The sequence below is a fragment of the Lepidochelys kempii genome, chromosome 20, assembly GCF_965140285.1.
Source record: "Lepidochelys kempii isolate rLepKem1 chromosome 20, rLepKem1.hap1, whole genome shotgun sequence".
Taxonomy (NCBI): Eukaryota; Metazoa; Chordata; order Testudines; family Cheloniidae; genus Lepidochelys; species Lepidochelys kempii.
This window is the reverse complement of record NC_136399.1, coordinates 3,013,128-3,027,294: the sequence shown is the minus strand read 5'-3', so window position 1 is coordinate 3,027,294 and position 14,167 is coordinate 3,013,128. Positions and strand designations below refer to the sequence as shown.

Below are 14,167 nucleotides of genomic sequence, written 5' to 3'. Positions count from 1 at the left end.
GTCCGGTCGGGCCCACCTGGGCGCAAAGCGCGCTGAGGGAGCGGGCGCCGGCGCATGCGCAGCGGGGAGTGCGGCGAGAGGCGGGAGCGCGGGGTATTTTGCTGCGTCACCAGCGCCTGGAACAGCCGCCGTTGCCCGAGCGCGCGGTGCATTGTGGGTGCTAGGCCGAGCCCTGAGGAGCCGCCGCCGCTGCTGGCTCACGCTGGTCGGACCCGGTCCCTCTCGCCGCTGCCCGCCCGCGCCAGAGAGCCCCGAGCCGGGGAGCCGCCTGACCCGGAGCCGACCCTGCCGCCGTCCGCCATGTGAGGGGGGGAAGGGGATGAGGGCCGGGGCGGCGCGGCCTGTGGGGCCGGGGCCGGGGGAGCTACTCCCCCCGCAGCGGGGAGGGGCCCCGCAAGGCCGCGGCCCTGGCGGGGGCGCTTTTGGGAGGTGATGGGGAGTCGGGGGCGCAGCTTTCCGGGGGGGGCGGCACGTGGGGTGGGGGGGAAGGTGCAGGGCTTTCGGGGGGCACGTGGGTAGGTGGGGGAGGGGACGCAGGGCTTTTTGGGGTGTGTGTGGGAGGAGGGCTGTCGGGGGGCCACGTGGGGTAGGTGGGGGGAGAGGGGGAGGGCGGTTGGAGGGCTTGGGGGAGGGCTTTCGGGGGGCCACGTGGGGGAGGAGGGAGGTTGTCGGGGGGCACGTGGAGGAGGAGGAGGAGGAGGGTTCCTTTTGGGGGAGGGCTGTCGGGGGGCCACGTGGGGTAGGTGGGGGGCTGAGCAGCTCAGCCTTTAGGCTTGATCACCTGTCTGGGTGTGAGAGAGGGTAATTTGGGGGTGGGAGGCGGGTCCCTACAGCCCAGGGGCTGAGTAGTAAAGCCGGAGGGGCTGGATGTAACCAGCAGCCTTTGTTTTTATTAAGGTGAGGTGTTGTCAGGGTTCCCAGGTTTCCTGTCTCTCCTAGGAGCACCTGAGGTTGTCGCTCAAACCTGTAACTGCCCCCCACCCCCCTTTAAGAATTCATGGAACGATCGGCTTCTGAGCTATCTTACGGCTTCCCTGTTTGAGGGATTGGGCACTTACGTTATATTTCTGGAGCAGCAGCCCTCAATACAGTCCAAAACTAAGTATAAATGGGACACAAGACAGCAGTTTCATTGCTTTCTCTTGTGGATTAAGGAATGCAAGCCACTATATTAATTGCTGTTGGCTGTTTAAGTTCTTTAGTGTGTTAATCTTCTTACAAACCATGTTTCTCAAGCAGCAAAATGTGACAGAAACTGAAACAAGAAACTTACTCTGGCAGACCATGAACTAGTAATGGTCTAGGGGAATTGGGAGATAGGACTCTGAATTCTCTTCACAGCTTGACTTCTGACCTGCTTTGTGATCTTGAGCAAGCCACTTCACCTGTATGGCCTTATTTCTCTTTCTGTTTCTCTGTAAAATGGAGACTCGGGAGGGTGTTAAGCCTAAACATTTGTAAAGTGGTACAAGCATTTACATTCCAAAGCAATGTAAAATATTAGGTGTGTGCATGTCATAAAATAACTGAGATCCCAACTACTGTGTTACTCAAAAACTTCCCAAGTTGACTTCTGGTTGTGGCAATTGTATTTTGTCCAGTATAGAATTGCTTAGTTTTGCAGGTCTGCAGCATGGTACCAGACCAGATGATGAATCTCTAGAACAGGGGCTTCTCAAACTGGGGATTGGGACCCCTCAGGGGGTCACGAGGTGATTACATGGGGGAGGTTGCGAGCTGTCAACCTCCACCCCAAACCCTGCTTTGCCTCCAGCATTTTTAATGGTGTTAAATATATAAACAAGTCTTTTTAATTTATAAGGTGGGGTCGCACTCAGAGGCTTGCTATGTGAAAGGGGTCACCAGTAAAAAAAAAGTTTGAGCCACTGCTCTAGAATATACATACAGGCATCCTCATAACTATTTTAATATATTTTAAAGATGCTTATTGCCTTGTTTCTGGGTACACATGTAAAATGACTTGTAATAAAAGCTAGTTTCATTACCTAAAACTGAATCCCACACTCATCAATGAACCAAAATACTCTTTGCCACTATCAGACCCTCAGATAAATTCTTGCTCCCCAAACCAACTTTGCAGCATGTCAATAAAGTGAACCAACTCGGGCCTTGTTGGGGGAGAATTATACAGTAGAGATCCCTTCAGTGAAACCTAGACCCCTATGGCATTCAATACCAGGGAAAGAACAAGATAACCTGGGGTTGATTTGAATGGTGGTGGTATATGGGGAAAGATTGTCTTGGTGTCTAGGACCCCAATCTATTTTAGCACTTCACAGTCACTAGCAACCCCTTGAACTGCAAATGCGGGAGGATACCAGTGCCATCTTTGGAGCATTGATTTTAATATAGTCCATGCAATTAACTTTGCTAAGCTGAGGAATTACTGTATTCTGCACCAGCTGTAACTTCCAGGTGGTTTCCTGTGTAGTCTGTCACTTCCACATTGCATTAATGCAGTGTGTTCTACATCAGACAAGTATGGCTAATTTGGCAGGATTCTCATCAGATGGAAACTAGTGAAGAGGTCACTGTAAAGTAGGAATTAAGATGCAAGATGAAACATAGCACAGTGTGATGTGCTAGTCACTTAGGTTTAGCACACCAATTTACCAGTAGGGCTGAGGTGGTCTTTCATTATTTGAGAACAATGGCAAACAGAAGTGATTGGCTCTGATCTAATGCACTGTGGTCATAATTCTTAAGTAAATGAAACTGGTTTCCTTGTGTGTGTTTCATCTAGTGGCAAAGGGCACCAGAATGTAAAATACAGATAACTTGTATGGAGAAGGCTACTTATTGTAACGGGCCAGAGAACACTACTTTAACTCTGCTAAAGATACCGTTTACTTTCCGGGTACATGACAGTGTCATGGTACAAATTGTTTGAAATATTGGACAATCCTAATAGTGCATTTAGGACTTAACGAGAAGTTGTGATAGAACTCTGCCTCATTCCTTGTAGCTCAAGTGACCACTTGAACAACTAGAAGCAATATTAAATGAACTTTTTCAGCCCTCCTGGATGAAAGGTGGTGGTTCTTGTGAGATGGACTTGGTTACACTGAGGGAAGAGAGGAAAATGGTAGGCTTTCATGATAATGCGTGCAACTGGTGCCCTTGAAAATCCAGATCACGTTTCTCCGCTACTAGTCAGGCAACGTGTCGTGGTTAGTGCTGCATAATGGTTATATAGGTGTGGAGTGACCTTACTGCACAAGTGCACCATAAAAAATTTAGTCTCTTTTCTTCCAGGAAAATTAAAAGATAGACACAGTACTACCTCATCTGGAATTTCTGCTCGTAGTGCTGGTGCATCTTGCATTACTGTTTGTGTTATGAAATTCTGATTCCTGGCACATCATGTGGGGGCCTAAATTAAGGTTGCCATCGACCTTAGCTTAATTTTTAAACACTGACCAGCAGATAGCCATCCAGATCAAGACTTCCAGAGCAGTTTAACCTGACTGCAGCAAGCCATTTTGGGGGGAGAAGAGAGTATGTAAATCTAAAAAGAGATAAGAAAAGGAGTACTTGTGGCACCTTAGAGACTAACAAATTTATATGAGTCTCTGAGGTGCCACAAGTACGCCTTTTCTTTTTGCAGATACAGTCTGGCACGGCTGCTACTCTAAAACGAGATCATTCAAACTTTAAACATAGGTCTAGTGTATTTCCTCTTGCTACTATCACCTACTATCACATGGCTTAAGGAATTGGGAACGGAACCCCCATTTAATTCTAGGGGTAATCTTTTCACATTTGAAGATCACTGTTTGTGGTAGAGGGAACTTTTTAATTCCTACGTGGGCATTATTGGGTTATGCTCGGTCCCAGAAAGATAGAACCAGACCTTAATGGAAACACTTTTTTCCTGTGGAGCATAGGAAAACATAATTGTGAACCCAGTCAGTTGTCTTTGCTATCAGATCAGTCTTCGTAGAGCTGGTGCAAGAATTGCCAATAAAGTGGGTCTCTTCTGTGGTAGCAACTATTTGTGCATGGCTAGAAGCTGTCTTTGAAATTCTCAGAATACTATCCCAAAGTTTGCATTTTTCCCTATTGAGTTGTCCATCACCACCACCATATAAGAACATAAGAATGGCCATACTGGGTCAGACCAAAGGTCCATCCAGCCCAGTATCCTGTCTACTGACAGTGGCCAATGCCAGGTGCCCCAGAGGGAGTGAACCTAACAGGTAATGATCAAGTGCTCTCTCTCCTGCCATCTGTCTCTGCTCTCTGACAAACAGAGGCTAGGGACACCATTCCTTACCCATCCTGGCTAATAGCCATTAATGGACTTAACCGCCATGAATTTATCCAGTTCTCTTTTAAACCCTGTCATAGTCCTAGCCTTCGCAACCTCCTCAGGCAAGGAGTTCCACAGGTTGACTGTGCACTGAGTGAAGAAGAACTTCCTTTTGTTTTAAACCTGCTGCCCATTAATTTCATTTGGTGGCCCCTAGTTCTTATATTATGGGAACAAGTAAATAACTTTTCCTTATTTGCTTTCTCCACACCACTCATGATTTTATATACCTCTATCATATCCCCCCTTAGTCTCCTCTTTTCCAGGCTGAAAAGTCCTAGCCTCTTTAATCTCTCCTCTGCCTAATGCTTCAAAATCAGTGTGATTGTGAATCAGATTTTGTGCTTTTTAATAAGTAAGACACTTGAAAAAGATTTTGATTAAAACCATGTCCACTAAAATAAGTCTGCTCACTTAGCAACATAAAATCCTTGTGCTACTGGAATACTCTCAAACGACACGTTATACTGTGTTTTCAGATTTAACCTCTCAAGTAAGACATCACAAATTAAAAGTTCAACAAAAATAAAATAAATAGTTTCCGTTTTACAAACATTTTCTTTCCTTCAAGCTTCTTATCCTTGGTTCCTAGTATAATCAGAGTAGTGCTTGAATAATTTTAGGTAGACTCTGCTGCAGTAACTGGACAGAAGCATACTAGAGCTATATGTTCAGAACAGCTCTTTACTCTTTCTGGCAAGAATGAAATTAAACACCGAAACACTGCCTTTAGTGTGCTGGGAAAACCATCCGACACTAACCCTGAAAATTCTGTTCATAAAATAAACTTACAGAACCTGCTGAACATTGCATTATAAGATGGATGGAGAAAATCCCTTGCTAAATGTGTAATGGTGCATGTAAATGTGCTTGGCTATTGGTTTTGTGTCAAACGTTGCAGAATACTTCATGCTTGACTCAGTCAACTGAGAGTCTGAGTCAGAATCTTCTCAAAGCTTTACCTTTCAAAAGTGTAGCAGTGGTCTGTTGAAATGGTCTGAGAACTTGTCCTTGTATTAAGATTCTCTTTTTGGCAGGTTATTGCAATTCTTTAACAGGGAGGGTTGGACTGCAGAGCACCTTGTTCTCAATCCCTCCATGTAATGGCAGGAAAAAGCTAATGTCCCACGCATTCTTAGCTCTTTACATGTGTTGTATATACAAATTGCAAATACCCATTCTTTCAGATGCAACTGAACGCTCTAGACTTCTGTGGTATTAATAATTAACTGTTAGCCAGTATATTGAGGTAGTCAAAATTTATTAAAGAATAAAACCTTGAGACCACTTCTTTAAAAGTTTCTGATATATAGGAATGATTTACTGAACTCATGAGCAGGACTGTATTTGTGTTCCAGCATTGCGGTTCTCTGTATCTGAGATCTGCCCTTTAACATTATAAATGGGTTACTACTGTCCTACCTCCCAGGTCTCTGGAGGAAGGTATCCCAAAGTCCATTGCACTTTGTGAAAAATGCTTCCTGTCTTGTGATCATGGCAACAGCAGCTTATGCAAAGGGGGGTGACTAGTCTTTCCTCCAGAATGCAGAAATTCAGTTATCCAGCCTGGCTTGCATGTCAGCTGTACTGATCTGTCAGGTTTTGCTGGGAAGTATGCAACTGGGTATACTGAAGCATGTTAGCTCTTCCTGTCAGATGAGTATACTGACACTTAACACTGTCCTACTTCTAGTAGAAATGGTACTCCAACTTGCGCCTGCTTGTAGCATTAGCAAGTTGTAGGGAAGCCAAAGGATTTCCACTCTTGTTCTGTGGTACTGAGACATGTGGAAGGTGCTTGCTTGTGCAGTTATCTTTAGTGACCCTAGTGAGTCCCGTTCTCCCCCCACCCTGCCCTACAGTTAAGGTGTGGTTCTGTTTGTCAGTGTAACTAGGACTTAGGCATGGCTAACACTTGGCTCAGGCCTTGGATTCAGATGGGAACAACCACATCCTGCTGCAAAACAGAACCTGTCTCTTTTATAACACCATTGACCAAAAAGTGCCATTAAATCATACTCGCTCAGTTCTTTTAAAGGTCCTGAGATCAAGTCTACCCACTTCCTGCTTAATATAAGACCAACTAGTGAGAACTTCAGTATAAGGCAATTTTCAAGTCTTGTCTGTTCCTCCAACACTAGACACGTACAAGGGATCCGTTTAGAGCTGGTGTTAAAAGTGACCTATAGAGGCTAGGCAACTGAACTTTTAAGGACCTCAAAACCTTGACAGCAAAGCTAATAAATTGATTTGTATAAAGTCTGTCACCCTGAAAGAATGCTGTCTCCTTTACTAGCTTTGCTTCCTGGGCACCTAAATACAGCCGCCTATGCGGTGTGGTTTCCATTCTGCAGCAAAAGCATTGATTGCTCTAGAGGAGGGGAAACGAAGCTATGGAGGGAAATGAGAAGTAAGAATCTAATTACCCAGGTCAGAATTTGTCCAGGACACTGATACTGCTGTTTGTACCACAAGTGACACAAGATCTCGATGGACCTTGTGTGGTCAGAGCTTCAGCTTTACATCTTATCCAAAAAGCAAAAGATCTGATTTGTATTATTCTGGGGAGTTGGTTTACCGCCTACTGAATTGTGAAGTGCATATACTGTTGCACGTGTGTTCTTTTGAGGCCTCCATAAAGGACTGAGCAAGTCTTTATCCTACTTAGGCTGAGATCTGACATGATCAACTCAAAATGGTACAGTTCCTGGAGACTTGTCATGGATGCCCCTGTTGTATTTTCCTTAGTTTAACTTGTAATTACATGGCTCCTGCCCACTCTCTGCTTTTGTAATAGGGTAGTTTGGAGCGGAGGGATAGCAGCTTTTGTGGGGAGGGTTTTATAAATAAAGTGAAGTGTATTTCTAACTCCTAATAAATCTCAGCACTTCTAAATAGCAGAAAAAATCTCATTGCTAAGTCTGAAAGACTACTCTCCTTAAAACTGTCTGTCTAGGTCCTGTTTACAAACCTGTGCGCTTGCTGGCCATTTCTAATAGCATTCAAATGCAAATTAAACTGAGCTTACTCTTTCTTACCAGCTCATCTTCAGGAACTTGAGTCTTCTGATTACTTTTCTATTTCATAGAGTTTTTAACTAGAGAACTTGCTTCAAAACAGGTATATATTGAGTCTGGCTAAATAGGAACCACTCAAATTCTGCTATTCCAGTACCTTTGAGTTCTTGCTATCAGACAAGAGGCCTGATTGCCTTAAGTGTATGATCTCTTCATTGCATTTCATGAGCTGTGATAACTTTTAAGCATTCAAGGAGTGTTACCACTTTGCAATGCTTTTGGGGGATTAAACACTGAGTAATTTTCTATTCTCTCTCCAGCTTCTATCTACTTTTCAACCTAAGCTCCATTTGGGCTGCTACTCACACTGCAATAAGCAGCTTAGTACAATATATCTCATAACTGCAAAGACTACTTTCTCTTGCTGATGAAAGTCGCTTTAATTGCAGTGAAAACTAGACAGATGCTATTAAAGCTGTTTGGAAGAGGGAAGTGTGCATTAAGTGGCAATGTCCACCCTTGAATGTGCTAGCAGAATAGGACAGAGCGTACCAAAGCTCAGATCTTTAAAAAAAATTAAGAAATAATTTCTCTTTAACAGAGACTTAATTAAATGGCACAAGTTTTCAGTTTTGATCTAATTCTACTAAATGGTCTGTTTTTAGGCAGCCTGCTTCTGCGAAGTGGTATGACCGAAGGGACTACGTCTTTATTGAATTTTGCGTTGAAGACAGTAAAGATGTTAATGTAAATTTTGAAAAATCCAAACTTACATTCAGGTAAATAACTGAAATCATTGTCAAGTGGAAGAGAAATTTCACTATCTAAACGCTGACCTGACCCTTTTTCTAACTAAATAGCTAGTACCTTTATTTTATTTCAACTATGTTTGCTTTGGGACTTTTCAGTCCAGCTACATAACTAGCTTAATTCTTTTCTCTTACAGTTGTCTTGGCGGAAGTGATAACTTTAAGCATTTAAATGAAATCGATCTTTTTAATTATATTGATCCAAATGTAAGTATTTTCTGAACGTTTGTCCTCTGTACCCTTAATAATTATACAAGAAAAAGGGACTCTAAACATGTGAGGTACTTGGATACTATGGATAATGAGCCCCATTAGTAACTTAGCATACCTAAAGAAATTTTTGTCTGAGAAAGGGATTTCTGGTCCGTCCTTTCTGCTACTTGAAGAGTGGCATGTCAAAGTCTGCTCCTGAGTACGTACATATTGCACTTCTGTGTGCTTCTCACCACTGTTCTTGCACGTCCTTTCTTAGCTCTCCTTGCTTTATTCTTGTCCATCTTTCTCAAGGGACCAAAAACAAACACAATCAGCATCATTGCGCCTGTTAGAGCAGGTATATTTACTAGCTTGTAAAATGTTCCTGTGCAGGAGTGTGGGGTTTCAGTCTCGGATGGATAATGACTTTTTGCAGTCCTGTCCTCAGTTTGAATCCTGGGCCCAAAATTGGGGGGAGGGATTATTTTAGTACATGGTAAATCACAGTGCAATGTTCTGTAGACACTCCAGTAGACTTTGGTGATCTATTCAAGCATTCATTGTAAAGAGTTTTCATGCCATGTGACAGGAGGCAGCTACTGTATATACTTTATTCATCTTCTCAAGCATAACTGAGTGATGACCTCTCAAATGGGTGGGTGAATGCTAGATGTATACATTTTACTGAAGTTGCTCCTATATCCTGACTCTACCATGTTAATAGGACAATTCTTTCATTCCAGGAATCCAAGCATAAAAGAACAGACAGATCTATCTTGTGTTGTTTAAGAAAAGGAGAATCTGGCCAGTCATGGCCAAGGTTAACAAAAGAGAAGGCAAAGGTACACTTCTATTCTGTGGGGGCTTGAAGTGTGGTTGGTTGTTTTTTGGTTATACTCATGGAAGCAGTGGTCACTGCCACTCAAATTATGGAGAGTCCATATGTCATGCCAAATGATGAATGGGTTAAGTATTTACTGTCATTCAGCCCCTCTCCAAACAAAATGGCAGCTCTTGAAGAACCTGCCTACATTTTGCTAATGTGAGGGAAGACTTTTCCTGTCTATTTCCTCTACCCCCACACAACCCTAGAACAAATATTTCTCCCTCAAGGAGATAACTGTTTGTATTCCTGTGTAGCTCAACTGGCTCAGTGTGGATTTCAACAACTGGAAAGACTGGGAAGATGATTCAGATGAAGACCTGTCCAATTTTGATCGCTTCTCGGAGGTGAGGGAAGAGGAGAACCCAAAGGCCTGGGTTCCATTTTGGGGTTTTGGCTGCAAGCAATAGCTGGTGGCTAGGCAATCAGACCACTTTAGTTGGCCAAGGAGCCACTTGGTCTGTTAAGACATCAGTACCAATGCACACTCATTCCACATTAAACTCCAGCTGTTGCCAGCACCAAATGGGTGACTTGGCAGGTTCCAACTAAAGCAAATCAATTTTAGAATTGTAGCAATTTCAAACATAATATATAAAAACAAAAAAAAAACACTTCACTGGCTGCTTCTTCTGTATGTTTAATCTTTCCTTATGATGATCTCTTAATTGCACTTTGAAGAACCAGGCTTAGTGCCAAGGGAGGCCTGCACAGCACTCAGAAGCAGTAGACCAAGTGCACATAGGTGGTGATAGAAGGCATGTCTTCTCCAGAGCAGAGACTGCCAGTTCTGAGCTGTGCAACAGATTGTGTGGCTGTGGCCTCTGATAAGATTACCAGATTTATTTGTGCTTGTGACCAAACCTATACTTAACATGCCTCTTCAGAGGTAGAGGACAGCTAATGCATTAATTTGACTTTCCATCAGATTGAGATGCAGTAAATTTTAAAACAATATTTTGAATCTTGAATTTTATACTAATTGAGCTACTCTGCATTCTTTCTTGGGCTCTTCCCATGAAATATTCTTAATGAAGATGCAGTAACTACTGCACTTGTGTAGAAGGGTTTACAGAAAGCACAGTGGAGACTGACCAAGTGGAACAGGGCTCTGTGATAATTGGGACTGTTTTTAGACTTGGAATGCAGTATTCCTTGGGTTTTACAGAGAATAAGAAAACGTCAGTGAGGCAAAGTCTCTAATTTAACACTAGTTCCCTTTATAACAGATGATGAACAACATGGGTGGAGATGAAGATGTAGATTTGCCAGAAGTAGATGGAGCAGATGATGTAAGTAGTTTATGGGGAACATCAGATTTGGGAAAACCTACTTTTGTGTCCTCTGCAATGACCTCAAATGGTAGTGGCTTTACCACCACAGCTGTTGTGCTTGAACAAACCTTCAGCTGTGGTTCTTGGTAATTCTGCCTTGAAGCATGTAGGGTGTACCAGAGGTATAGAGTCCTTCCTGGAGGTTGTCACAGTAAATCTGATCAAAAGTATGTCTTAAACATCCTCAGTTTAGTGGTGGTGTTTACTGAGCTAGTGTCAGGGCAGAAGGAGCAGCTTCAGGAACAGCTTGACTTATTTGCTAACTTTTTTCTTCTTTCTCCAGGATTCACCAGACAGTGATGATGAAAGTAAGTTATTTTAGCGTGCAAATTTTTTTCTGAGCACTAGTCTTGCATAAGCTTTGTTTCATCCAAAGTAGGACAGTCTTGTGGAGAGCTTGCCAGCACTAAGCTTTGTGCTGCATGTCGACACAAGTCACTGTGTTCTAGTTAACCTGCAGTGTGTACTCAATACAGGTCTAACTCTTACATCTGTCATCTAGGCAGTGTGGTCTAACGGACTGTCGAATATAGAGTCATAAACTTTCCCAAGAGTTGCAAGCATCACTTTTTAACTTTGCAGATTGCTGCAGTCCCAACAACAATTGTTGAAGCTAGAGACTAATTTGCATCTCCTACATGGTGCTATGTACATGCTAATTGACTGACCTCTTGTATTTCATGTAGCGGTTAGAGGACTCGTTGTCAAGTTGCTCACGTATTTGAGAACCTAACTTGTCTTTTCACCGGTGGACAAAGTAGCAGAAGCATTCTTAGAAAAGTCTGCTGCATGCTCCTTAGACTGGTGCGGGGATCATGTCTGTACAGCCCCTAGTGCAACAGTTTGTAGGTGATCTGTGTTCAAAACAAAACCCAAACACTAACGTGCCACCTTTATCCTCAGAAATGCCAGATCTGGAGTAAGGAGAACTGTCGTCTTCAGGGTTTGGGGAAAGAACTTCATCACAACATTTCATAACCGAAGAATTCCTGAGTTGATCGCTCTAAAGGCAGATACTGCATCCTTTAACCCATGTTCAATCTGTTTTAAATGGTTTCACTGATGGTTGGTGTGTACCATTGTTCAGGGCAGTCTTAAGCCACATGAGGCAATAATGTTATGCAGGAAAGTTACTTTTCCAGACTTCCAAAAAACAATTGAGGTGTAGGCAATCGCTACAAAATCAGTTGCAATAAAAAGGGCTTAAAGCCTCCTTGCCTCCTCATAAGACATAATTACAATGGGAAGATTCTCAATTTACAGGAAGTGGTAAATTAGCGTTTTCCCCCTCACGGTGTGGACTGCAGATCATTTAAAATTTCAGATTTTTATACCTGGAACTCAACTGACGGAAACAATGTTTTAATTGGCTTACAAAATTAAACTGGTAACACGCTATACCTCTGCGGTGTCTTCAGGTGTATTCCACTAATGTTTTAATAAAAAGGAAAAACAAATTGCTTCACTTTGTTGTATTTAATCACTAGTTAGTGTTCCAGATGTATCCTAGCTAAAACTAGTGACCCCCTAACTTAAATGGGTGAAGCCTGTACATTTGGTATTGTTTGACCCTCAAGCTTTTACATCTCTTAGTACAGAGGGGTGAAAGTGGCTGGCTGTACATTGTTGCTTGTCAATCTGTACATTTAGACCAAATTGTATTTGCACTGTTGGTATGGAAACAAGTGACAAAACATTAATACACTATTGGGTTTCTGTTTCGTTTATTTTGACCAGCTTATTACAAAACTGAAAAACCTCAATCTGTGTTAAGAGCAGAGGGGATTTTTTTTTTTTTAAATGTCTACATTCTTTCTAATAAACTGTTGAAGACTCCATGGCTGTCCTTTGAACTGTCTGGTTGACTGTAACTTCGTGTATTCTTACTATTTGCTGGAATGGATTTTTTTTTTAGTTGGATTACTAGTGTGGGATTATTTCAGCTGTTCGAAGGAGGCAAGTTGTAATGTTCCCAGGAAACCTTCAGAAAAGTGAATCTGTAATTGAAAATTGTAGGTACACTTTGACAACAGTTTAAAAAAGAAGTGTTGTGATTTGACTAAAATAAAACAATGTTTTGTCCTCCTCCTAAATCTTTGAGCTTTTGCATTTTGGCACTTTTAGTTCCCCCAAATGGCCCTTGGGCTTTGTCAGGCTGCTGGGTGCATTGGTTCACGATTTCATGATGTTCTATGTCTGGACTCCCAAGTGCAAAGCTTCACACGGGTACAGCTGAAGTGTGCTGCTCCTGATGCAAACAGGCTCTCAAGGATTATTTCCGTATTCTAGTGCCTACGATACTACCTGCCCTAGCCTTGTGGCCACGCACATTTGTGCGTTCCATAACTCTAGCCTGGTCTCCTTTCAGTACATCTCTTTATGAACAGTCAGTTAACTCACCATGACTAGAGTTGGGTCTCCATGAAGATTACGCCTTCTGCTGAACAGTCTTGCCATGAGTTGGTCCCTGCATGCAGAGACCGAAACCTGCCAATGTTTAGCCTTTCTCATGCTCCAGGTATGGGAATTAGGGAACAGTCTGGTGTTGCTAAGTCCACACGTCTTTTAGTTTAGAATCAGAAAAGCACTTTTGTCTTTTGAGCAGTTTCTCTCCTCTACAGCAGGAGGCTCCTGCTTTGTACCATTCCTCAAAACAAGACTCCTTCCAGTGGTCCGTCTACACTTAAACTGCAGCGGCCCAGCTGTAGCGCTTCAGTGAAGCTTCTCCTGTCAGCGTGGTTAATCCACCCCCCTTGACATAGTGCTGCCTGCAACAGAGTTAGGGCAGTTGAAGTGCATCACTCGCAGGTGTGGGCTTTTCACAGCCCTGCATGACAGCTGTGCTCATGTAAGCTTATAGTGTAGGCCTGGCCTAACAATTCAGAGCCACAGGTGCAGAAGCCCAGAAACAAATTCAGTAAGCACAGGTGCAGGTGTGTAAGCGGCTCACCTACCTCAGACTGCAGGGCTGGGCCATTTGAATCTGCAGGGGATGCAATCTGTAACTGCTGGTGTGACTCTGCTAGAGGAATACAGGAATTGCAGAGTGAAGGCCATAGAAGGGAGAAGATGGATGCAAATTGATCACCTCTGTTGCCTTTTGATCTTAATTTAAGCCCCATTGGTGCTGGCCTTAGCCTTGACACTATCTGATGGGAGAGGAGCAGTGAGTTGCCAAAGACACTGCAGAGAAGTGGGCCAGGTTCACCCTTAAAGGAAAGGAGATTTCCTAGGCTGGTAAGCCTTGATAAAGGAGTCACTTGTGCCCATCAGAAGAAAGCTGGACCAGCCCTGTGTGGACCATTCTCCGGTGCTTTGTTAATAAGATCATTAATAGAACTGTGCGGGTAGGGCTGATGACAGCTCTGCTACCTGCCAATAGGTACATCAAAGAACGTTACCTGACACTGTTGTCACTTATGGTTTCACCTGGTACCTTCTGCAGAACAGGAGCCTCTGGCCTCTTCCTGGCACAACATACATCAGGCTTCATGCAACTAATACTAAGATGTGACCCTGCTTGTTCACTTTTTGTTGTCGTTCTGTTACTGTCCCTATATGCTGTTGTAGTCACAAGCCGTGTCTCCCTCTGCTCA

General features: G+C 43.3%; 1 protein-coding gene across 2 annotated transcripts; it reads left to right on the top strand.

Annotated features, from left to right (window-relative positions):
• On the top strand, positions 1-12,407 carry PTGES3 (prostaglandin E synthase 3). Of its 2 annotated transcripts, XM_073318992.2 has the most exons (8): positions 32-302; positions 8,016-8,129; positions 8,297-8,366; positions 9,098-9,196; positions 9,495-9,584; positions 10,467-10,529; positions 10,855-10,879; positions 11,475-12,407. In XM_073318992.2, exons 1-8 carry the CDS (start codon positions 55-57, stop codon positions 11,492-11,494), a joined length of 729 nt encoding a protein of 242 aa, XP_073175093.1. In that variant the 5' UTR covers positions 32-54; the 3' UTR covers positions 11,495-12,407. The 2 variants fall into 2 exon arrangements, with proteins under 2 accessions (XP_073175094.1, XP_073175093.1); XM_073318993.2 differs by lacking the exon at positions 10,467-10,529 and having other exon boundaries at positions 1-302.
• The last annotated feature ends 1,760 nt before the right edge of the window (positions 12,408-14,167 follow it).